At 35.2% G+C, this 10,985-nt stretch overlaps 1 protein-coding gene and 1 non-coding gene across 2 annotated transcripts; one reads left to right on the top strand and one right to left on the bottom strand.

Moving 5' to 3' along the window:
* Positions 1 to 1,470: 1,470 nt before the first annotated feature.
* Positions 1,471 to 7,528, bottom strand: LOC143628326 (soluble starch synthase 1, chloroplastic/amyloplastic-like). The gene is made up of 15 exons (XM_077097949.1): positions 7,211 to 7,528; positions 4,984 to 5,345; positions 4,779 to 4,856; positions 4,574 to 4,698; positions 4,411 to 4,492; positions 4,178 to 4,351; positions 4,021 to 4,102; positions 3,775 to 3,866; positions 3,573 to 3,635; positions 3,393 to 3,482; positions 3,179 to 3,303; positions 2,977 to 3,085; positions 2,827 to 2,882; positions 2,703 to 2,742; positions 1,471 to 2,025 (listed from the first exon to the last, which is right to left on the bottom strand). Exons 1-15 carry the CDS (start codon positions 7,488 to 7,490, stop codon positions 1,867 to 1,869), a joined length of 1,917 nt encoding a protein of 638 aa, XP_076954064.1. The 5' UTR covers positions 7,491 to 7,528; the 3' UTR covers positions 1,471 to 1,866.
* A 3,046-nt stretch (positions 7,529 to 10,574) lies between these two features.
* TRNAQ-CUG (transfer RNA glutamine (anticodon CUG)) lies at positions 10,575 to 10,646 on the top strand. The gene has a single exon. It is a non-coding gene; the product is annotated as a tRNA-Gln (tRNA).
* Positions 10,647 to 10,985: the final 339 nt, after the last annotated feature.

Here is a 10,985-nt window from a genome sequence, read left to right as displayed (position 1 = left end):
CCCCATCAAGGTGTGTCTTGCGGGTCCAACTGGGCTTTGCGGGGACCTACCTCTTCACTCCTCGATTGTGTTCCTGTGTGAGTCTGGCTTGGAACGTCAAAAACAATATAGACGAATGACATCTTCGATTCTTCTCATAAAGGCTCACTTTGGTATTGGGGTATCTCCAAACGCTATTAAAAAATTACATTATTTTCCCAACATAAGACAATAAAAGCCATATATCACAATTGAAGACAGTAAAATTTTATTGAAGAGTTAAATGTAGATAAAAGAAAATGCTTGAATAACATCTACTTGAATGTAATTTAATTGATATTAACCCTTATTAAAGTTCTTAATATCACCTTAACTTCTTCTCCCAACTTAAAAACTTTATTTTATTACGAATAATTTTATATGGTCATCTCCCCCGTCTAACCCGTTTAAGTCATGTTTCACAATGTAATTAACATGTTTACAACGTGATTACTACCATCCACTGACCCATTTAAGTCATGTTTCACAATGTAATTAACATGTTTACAACGTGATTACTACCATCCAACCAGTCAACCCATTTGACAAGTTGATTAGATAATTGAGTTATTTGAGTCGTGTTCGCATTTAGGGCTGTTCAAAAAGCTCACGAATCGAAGCTCGCTCGAAACTCGCTCAAAAAAAGCTTGGAGAAAGCTCGCTCGAAATCGGCTCGATTGTAAACGAGCTGAGCCTAGCTCGACTCGATTTCTAAACGAGCCGAGCCTGAGCTAGCCCCGGCTCGACTCGAGCTCGCTCGATTGGCTCGAACTGTTTTATTTTAATTTATTATATATATATATACATACATGCATGCATATAATTATCGAGCCCAATTATTTTAACACATGGGCATTCCTTTAATCTAGCCCAATTTCCTTTCTCACTCCATAGTTCATATTCATAATTTCATATACTAAGTAACTGAGAGATGAGACTTCATAGTTCACACACTCAATAATCAGTATACGTTCCATTTTCCACCCTAACCTTAGCCGCTCATATTCACCTCCGCCATCGGCCGTCGCTCATAGATAATACTTCTCTGCTTAATTTTGTATTTGGTTTGGTTTAGACTTGTTGAACATATTTTGTTTTCGATGGTGTTATTAGACGTATTTATTTAGTTTGTATTTGGTTGGTGTTAATCTTAACGTCATATTTATTTAGTTTAGCTTGATGGTTGCATATAATTTTTATTATTACAGGTAAACTCAAGCCAAATCGAGCCGGCTCGATTTAAAACCAAGCTGAGCTTGAGCTCAAATTTTTAGCTCGATTAAGAGCTCGGGCTCGATTAAAACCGAGCCGAGCTTGAGCTCAAATTTTTAGCTCGATTAAGAGCTCGAGCTCGAGCCGAGCCAGCTCGATTGATTATCGAGCCAAGCTTGAGCTTGCCTTGGCTCGGGCTCGGCTCATGAACAGGCCTATTCGCGTTACACAATTAAAGTGTGTTGTCTTGGGATGTTTCGGCTCGTATAAAAATATTTGTCGTGCTCGGGTTAAGCAATTCAACCCGCCAACTCGTCAACCAAACAAGATTGACACCCATAACATAAACTACAACTCTTTCTCAACATGTAATAATATTCGGTATAATTCTTAAAATGGTGTTTATAAGAAAGTTATTACAAAACATATCTCCTTAATATAATATACTCACCTGAAATACACCCTCTAAATCAAGACCAGTCTCCATTCCAGTAGCCTGTTCCGTGCGGGTCCGAACCAGCTCCAAACAGATGTTTGAAACCTATGAAATAATTATCCTTGTAGTTGACGAACTGCCAGTATAAACAGTCGAACAGATCTCGGTTTCTTCAGCCCGTGGGCCTGTTTTCGCGTATATTATCTGACGTAAGGAGGATCGATGAAAGCCCATTCAAAAACTTGTTCATATTGGACTGCAGCATTATCCCATGAGTAATCTCTTTCCATTCCCCTCTTCATTAACCCTTCCCAAGAAGGTTTATGTTTCCTGTAAGTCTCTATAGCTACCCATAATGCCTACAATGTCCAACATTTTAAAGTTTTTTAAATTATTGATCATTTGGTAAAATAAAATACCAAATTGGTCGTCTTGACCAATGAGTTTGACAAAATAGCCTCGACTTTCTAAATTTTCCAATCAATCAGTGTATGACAAATGTCCCTTGACGCAAAAGATTTTCATCCGTCGCATGCGTTAGATGGAAATCTATTGTGCCATGTCAAAATATTGTGGAAGCTTGTGGAAGCTTCTAGTTGGTTGAAACAATTTCTTAACTAAAAACAAGAAAGTCATGATATTTTTGTAAAAGAAAACAGTCAAGGTTATTTTATCAAACTCATTGGTTAAAATGATCATTTTGGTAATTTTCCCTGTTTTTTGTTTCACTCAAAACGGGCTGCGTTAGGTTGACCCGAAAGGCCGAAAACACTTTTCGTCTAATAGTTTTATTTTTTCGAATAATAAACTCTTGCGTCGAAAACAATTAAAAAATTGACATTATTTAAATAACAAAATTGTTTTTTCATATAGCATGATTTAGGAGATTTTATGCTTTTAAAGTATACTTTATGCGACTTTCAAGCCATTTGACATGTTTTATTTTAGCGACTTTCTTTTATTTGTTACCCCGTTAGAGATAGAATTGACCCGTTTGTAACTAAATTGCTCAAAACTGGAGTTGGGATTAACTTACATCCAGCATGCTTTCTCTTGTCAAAGGTTTAAACGCCCACCTGTAAAAAGCAATTAAATTTTTTCAAAATATATGTAAATGAACTTTTACAGTTTCTTGAAACACATTTTGACCAAATACATACCCGGTACCTTCACCTTTTCCTTTATCAGCGAATGGATTAAAAGTCTTCACAGTGTCCTAAATAAAATTAAGCCTATACTTAGTCATGATCTTTTTCAAAACAATATTAAACAACAAAAATTAAACTTTTGATTTTAGGTTTTTAACTCACTCCAAGTCCTCCAGTTGCATGGACTACTGGTACAGTTCCATATCTCATTGCATACAACTGATTTAAACCACATGGCTCGAATCTTGATGGCATTAGTAGAATATCACATCTGCATATTAAGTAATAATGGTGTGTGAGCTTAACTTAATCTCATTTTTTATTATTTATTTATAAAAAAAGAGCATAAATGAGTACAGTTTACCCTGCGGTTATCCGGTGAGATATGGGAACATTGAACCCGACCCATCCACAAAACTTATCTTTAAACGCTGCTTCAGTGGCTCTCATCCAGTCTTCATATTGTTTTTCTCCAGATCCAAGCATTATCTGAAATATATTTAATCTTTATTCATATGAAGGTCACGTGTTTGATTAAATTCCTAAACAAGTGTTACAATTTGAGTTAATTTACTTACAAATTGAACATCATCTTGCAGCAAATCAGGAGCACCCGAGAGAATTATGTCAATACCTTTCTGGTAATCCAACCTCCCAATAAATCCTATCTGTTAAGAGTAATGAGTCATGACTTGGTCAATTGTATTGCATTTTACCATAAAAGAAGAAAAATGACATTGAGTTTTGCAGCATGTTACTAATGGGCAATCGGGCCGAACTGGTAGGCCAAATTCTCTTTGAAGAGCAATCTTGCATTCAATCTGTATAACACAATATGTTTATGAATGGGTTGATTTCGGTTAAGTTAGTTCTCTAATGGGTCAAACAGATATGGTCAAACATGCCACATCATCTATTTCCATGTGGTTAATCAAATTTCAAAGTAGAAAAGATAACAACCTTCCCTGAAAGGTCATCGAAAGAGTAATGAGAAGGGATATGTTCATCCAGAGACGGATTCCATTCTGTTACATCAATGCCATTTGTGATCCCTGCATTGCCATATAACGAGACTACTTGTAAAATGATAAATAAAAAGAGTGATGACACCAATCTAAAGCATCATGATAACTACCAGTGAACTATAATATATTAATATGTTAATATAAACAAGTTAATATAATATATGGACTGAAAAATACATACCGTTAACAACAGTCTTTCGACTACTGAGAAGCTCGTCTAGACCGTTTCCACCTTCTGGGGTTGTAATTTCCCGAGAATAGCCCTGATCACGACAATTAAACACATAAGCAATCCTAAACGTTTATATCTTAGAGGGAAGTTTTGTCTTTTTTATTACCTCGCTAACTGTCAGTATCCGGTCAGCAGTGACAATTGCACCTTTCAGAATATTAACAGCTTCACCAGTGTCAAGGGCATGTGTTCTTGCCCATGTAGGAAATATCCACCCCAACGCTCCATACCACTCGGGTGGCAATCCAAAATTCCTATAAGTTGATGCTGGCTCAACTCCCTACAAAGTAATAATATTAATGCATCACGCTAAATGTACATTTTATAAAATTTGTATACCTGGTGTGCAAGATTATGTATCACAACAATACTCCTAGCATCTTTGTAAACTCCATACGGGCGATACTTTGCTGCTAATAGTCTAGATCATAATACATATGTTAGACTCGGATATTACAAAATGAGCAAAAAACACACATTTTTGGAAGAATTAAGGACATACACTGGGACAAGACCAGCATGCCAATCATTGGCAAGAAATAAACATTTTTCACCATATATATACCCTCCTAAAGGAAGAACTAGAGGAGCTTCACATGCTGCGTGACAAAGTAAGGTGAACCGAAACTGCTCCAAAAACGTAATAATGTTAATTTTTTTTATTGAAAAACATATGGTTAGTAAAGTACATTTTTCTTAATTAGTACCTGGTTATCTCCAAATGCACCATAAGCATCACCGTATGGGTTTCCAGGACGGTGGAAAGAAGGGTGGTCCACAAATACCTGAAAACATCATAATAAGATTAACAGAAACCGAAACTGACCAAGTTTTGACCTTTTAAGACATTATTGCCTCTTCAAACAGAAACTTGATGAATAAGTAACAAGGAATCTAGGATATCATTCTTACCCAATCAACACCTGCTTTGTACTCATGATAGAACACAACCTCCTGGACACCACCAGAACAAGAAACCTTAATCCGACAACCAAGATCAACCGCACTATCAAACTTCCTATCTGCAGGCCCGCCACACAAATATCTAGGTGTAACAACCATCACACGATGCCCACGTGCTGCAAGTGCAATTGGCAAAGAGCCACACACGTCTCCTAAACCTCCAGTTTTTGAGTATGGTGATGCCTCTGAAGTAACAAAAACAATGTTGTGTGCCACTTTTGTAGATATTGTTTCTGCCGACTCATCGTCTACAATCAGTTCTGTTGTATCATCTGAAATGTTATCATCAGTGTTGCTAACTTGTGTGTCACCTGGAAGTTCAAGCATAAGCTAATTGTTATCATGAAGATTTTTACAATGGTCAAATTGGGTACTTTAATCATAACTTATCTCCAGTAAAAGACGTTCCATACTTGCATACAGCCAATGAATATGTAAATACATAAGCTAGTTTACACTACACACAACCATACTTACTCAAAAGGGCCAGTCAGGATATCTACTCACTTTATGCTAGCTATCTTTTTAATTTAGAAAACAATGATGATTAACAGGATTATTTGTTAAGTTCTCGATCATAACACAATCAGACTTAATTACAAAATTTTAGCGAAATTGAATAACTCACCTACCATTTACATATCAGATTTCAAGCACATTTTCTATTAAACAACAAAACTTCTGCGTACCGAAATAAGTCACCAACTGAATACAATTGAATAACCAAAATTACCAAAAACTGGATCTCATAACATACTCAAATCGAAATCGAATGAAATCAAACTGCTAAAAGGAAGGGGTGCTAACAAGACGAGCCGAGCCGAGCCGCTAGCTAGCTACCCGATATCGGATCTATATATATAGTATAAAATGATCCGAGCCTTATTGAGCCTAAATAAAGCTCGTTAATCGAGCCCCTGCTCAACCCTTGTGTGGTAAGATCATTTAGGCCCTTTTAGCCTTGTGTAATTTCTAGTTTTTTATTCTTTTGGACTTTTATAAACTAATTTCACACTGAACTCTTTTAGACTTTTATAAACTAATTTCACGCTGGTCAGTCAAGCTCAAGCCAGGCTTTGGCTCGTTTAAGGTACTACACACAAGCTCACTTAGGCTATTTCTCAACATATAAAATAAATTTAAAATGAATATAAATAATCAATAGATAAGAAACGAGCCACGCTCGAGCTTGAAAAAACGACTCACGGGTTGAGCTCGAGATTTTGAGAAATTAGCTCGAAACGAGCCAATCTTAGACTCTTTCTCAACATATAAAATAATTTTAAAATTTTATATAAATAATCAATAAAAAGTAACGAGCCAAGCTCAAGCTTGAAAAAACGAGTCACAAGTCACGAGCTCGAGATTTTTAGGACGATCTAAGACCCTTTCTCAACATATACATGTAATTTAAAAAAACGTATATAAATAATCAATAAAAAGTAATGAGCCAAGCTCAAGCTTGGAAAAACGAGTCACGAGCTCGAGATTTTAAGAAAATAGCTCGAAACGAGCCGATCTTATACTCTTTCTCAACATATTAAACAATTTTAAAAATGCATATAAATAATCAGTAAATAATAAAACGACTCATGAGTCGAGCTCGAGATTTGAAAAATATAGCTCCAAAAGAGCGAATCTTACACTTTTTCTCAACATATAAAAATAATTTTAAAAATGTATAGAAATAACCAATAAATAACAAAAAGCTCGAGTTTGAAAAAAAGTGTCACGAGTCGAGCTCGAGTTTTTAAAAAAATAACTTGAAACGAGCCGATCTTAGACTCTATCTCAACATATAAAAATAATTTTAAAAAAATGTATATAACAATCAATATAATTAATAAAAGAGCCAAGCTCGAGCTTTAGTAAGCTCAAGATTTTAGTAAAATAACTCAAAACGAGGCGATCATAGGCTCTTTCTCAATATATAAAAACTAATTTAAAAATGTATATAAATAATCAACAAATTAGTAAAATAACTCAAAACGAGGCAATCATACGCTCTTTCTCAATATATAAAAACTAATTTAAAAATGTATATAAATAATCAACAAATTATATACAAGCCAAGCACGAGCTTTAAAAAATATTCAAAAGTCACTACCAGAGCTCAAGCTTAATAAAAGAAATTTTAGCTCGAAACCAGACAAGCTCGAGCTCTAACAAAACGCACCAGATTGAGAAACGAAACGGAATCCAACAACCGCGCCAGACTCATCCACGTCAGCACCTAACAACACCTCACTCTTCTTGTTTACATCTTCAACGTAATACGATCCGTCTTCTGATCTCTTACATACCGCTTGTAATTTCACATTATTATTATTATTATTATTACATCTCTGTTTACTAATCGCAACCGTCCGATCACCAAAACGCGTATTATTAACGCCTAATTTCACCGGCGAATTCGTAACGAAACCTAACTGAGTGTTGATACGTATAATCTCCATTGGTGATTGAATAAACCTAACTGAAGACGTAAAGTATCGTGAATTGAAATTGAATATTTAAACTTGTGGTGTTACTGTGTGACTGAGAAGAGAAGAGAAGAGAAGGTTTTATTAGTTAATTAAAGCGCGAAATACGAAAATACTTTACGGTGTAATTAATCAAAGTGGATTAATACGACGTCGTTTTGTTGCCGACTTGAATAGTTGAATGAAGCTAAGCAAGCTGGCAATGTCACGTGAAAGGTTTTGGTTTCACGTGTGTGAACAAGTCCTCTGACTTTGACGTTATTACAGTTTTTGCTCCTTGTTTCTTTTTCACATGTTCTTGTTGAGTAAACTACAAACTTCGCTTTGTAAGGTTCCGTTTGTTTTGGCTAAAAAGGTCTGTCATGGATTTATGTCTATGGGTGCGTAGACATAAGCCTCTACAGATAGATTTTTTTTTTAATATCTGAAAAGTGTTTTTATAGTCTTGAAAAATAAATTAATATCCAACTTCTTCAATCTCTTTCACACCCTACAAACACACATTGTCCACCATCACCCGACGTCCGTCACCACCATCGTCCACCACCCACCGTCGGCCACCACAACCGTTCACTAGCACCACCACCGCCCATCACCACCTACCACCACCGTCCATTACACACCACCCACTACCAGTGGCGAAGCTTGGACACGAATGTCGGGGGCGGACTCAAACTGTATTTAAAAAGTCATAAACAAGAGGCCAGACTCAAAATTTTTGTCAAAAACGGGTAATATTACACTACATGTAAAAATTTTCGGACGAAAAAACGGCTGCATTTACACTAATGCGCGGAAAATAGGGGTCAGGGCCACCCCTAACCCTCAATATTCTTTGTCACTACCCACTACCACAGTTCGTAGACTGCCACCAATTATTTTAGCAATCTATAGACATTAAAAATTAAACAATCTTCTTTTTGCATACTACAGAGGTTTGGTCCACATCATGGTTTGGTCCACATCATTTTCTGCAGATGTCTACAGACGTGGTCCGCAAACTAAAAACATTTTACCTCTAAAAAACAAACAACATATAAGTTAAGTTGTAAGTTGTCACCCCGCATCCCGCTAGGCGTTTACATGTGGTTAGTAAAGCTTTGGCAACACATCTTGCTTTGTTAGTGTCTAGTGGTAAAACACGGTGCTATAGTAGATGATGTTTTAGCGATTCTTGATGTAAGTGGGCTTATCACAAAAGATAAAATATTTAAACTCATTAAGTTACAACTCTTATAGCTCCTAAACTTAATTGGTCAAATACTCAAAAACATGTATTTGATTAGACGTTAACAGGTGCACCCATAAGGTCTATGCACATCATATATAAAAACCGATGACGATTATAGCACGTGGTTGAATGAAGCAAAAGGAAGTTTATCACTGTATAAGTTACCCCCCCCCCCCCCCCTTCTCTCTCTTCCTACTCTGATTACCCTTCCTTAACAACTAAAGAGCTGTTTATTTACATCTTAATGGAACTATTCAGATGTAAACATCTGATTCATTCAGATTTCAGACTGTTTGGTTCCAAACAGAAAAACATCTGAATGGTTAAAATTATGTCTGAATCATTCAGACTTATTGTTGTTTCTGAATGGGACAAAGGCTCATTCAGATCTGACTCAACCAAACAGCCCCTAACTTATTATCACGCCGGAGGTTGATTGAAGTTTTTTTCATTTGTGCATATACATTCAAGACCTTAAGCTTTAGAGTAGTATGTACCATCTAAGCCATTATTTGTTATAGCAACAAGTATACTTACCACCATTATATATACATGATAATCACATGGATACACATCTTAGAACCTCTCAACCTTATAAGAAAAATAAATTTGTAACTCTGTAAGACTTGACATAAAACATCTTAGAACCTCTCAACCTTATAAGAAAAATGAATTTGTAACTCTGTAAGACTTGACATAAAATAGTTGAAAACTCATATGAAGAAGACAATCATATAAAATGAGTTTTTGGTGGAGTGGTAAAAAAGGGTATTTCATCTTATTCAGGTTCGATTCATACCCCCATCATTTAGTTTAGACGTCACCAATGATGAAAGAAAATTAGGCGAGTATGAGACGTTCACTAGTTGGATCATTGAATTGAACGGGCTTTATCTCACTGCATTGCCGTCCCTACAAACGAGTGTTCACGGGCGTTGGCCTTAGGTGAGGTTTTTCCCCAATCGGAAGACAAGTGTATCCCGATGTGATGAATTTAGCCAGTAACTCATTTGGAGGATTCGTTTACCGTTAAAAAAAACAAACAAAGTTAAATCTAGCTAACTTCTAAGTTAAAGGATGGTAACTTTAGTTCAAATTAAATGGTTTAAAATTTAGAAGAAAAAAATGTTGGTTAAAAAGGATTTCACTTGACAGATGTTATCAGACTTGGTGTCTCAAAGCAATAAATTAAAAGTTATTCGTAAAACTTCATATAACTAGCTAAGACGGCTAGTTGAGTTTATTTGATATACAAATTAAAATACCTAAGAAAAATACGCTCGACACAAGTGATTATAGAGGTGGTCAAAGCTATTGTACTTTTATGGAAGATGAACCATGTAAGATGCGAAACATTAAATGGAATAGATGGTCATTTCAATACCTTTCGATCTATTTAAAAAATTGTAGGTTCGGTGCATTGTATTGTTCGTGCTATAGCTTCTTGCTAGAGTTTGCTTTCACTTTATTTATAAGTTTTTCGCCGTTTAAAAATATATAGTATTAATACTGGTAACGGAATATACCTGAATGTTGGCTTAATTGTTTTGGGTTTCTTACTTAGGTTTCTAAACTTATTTTACATATATTCAAAAAATTTCAGAAAATAGTAAAAAAGATTATAATAGATTGGCTAGGATTGAAGTATAATGAAATGATTAAAGAAAAAAAATAAAGTATTATGGGTTGGTTGAATGAAAAATGTGTTAAAAACAGAAAAGGATGAGTTATTATTAATAAATAATAATATATACACATTTTATCGATCTGTAAAAGTTTTTCTAAAATAATTCTTAATATGTGAAAGGCGGCAGAATCATCAAAGTGGTCCTATGGTCTAGTGGTTAGGACATTGGACTCTGAATCCAGTAACCCGAGTTCAAATCTCGGTATGACCTTCTTTTTGTTCTTTTTTTCTTTAAGCATTACCACCAGAACCGGTCTTCAAACTTATGATAACGACTACTGTTGTTACTATTTTATTGCTAGTTTGCTACTGCATTTATTGGATAAACTAGTTGACATTTCATTATTTTCATGTAACTTTTAAAAAAGTTATATATACGATTGTAACTATTTATTCACATGATACGCTTTTGGTTTCTAAGGTGGGTTTTGCTTTGTTTTGTTTTTATTTTTTCCGTTGATTATTTAATAATAAACTACTTTATGCACTTCTATTATTCTAACTATGAATTCTCCAATCATTGTCATTCATGTTTTCTATTCTATAAAAC

This window comes from Bidens hawaiensis, unplaced genomic scaffold, assembly GCF_021521415.1.
Source record: "Bidens hawaiensis isolate Kalapana, Puna unplaced genomic scaffold, B.hawaiensis_p1.1 tig00000458_1, whole genome shotgun sequence".
Classification (NCBI taxonomy): Eukaryota; Viridiplantae; Streptophyta; class Magnoliopsida; order Asterales; family Asteraceae; genus Bidens; species Bidens hawaiensis.
This window is presented reverse-complemented; position numbering and strand designations above follow the sequence as displayed.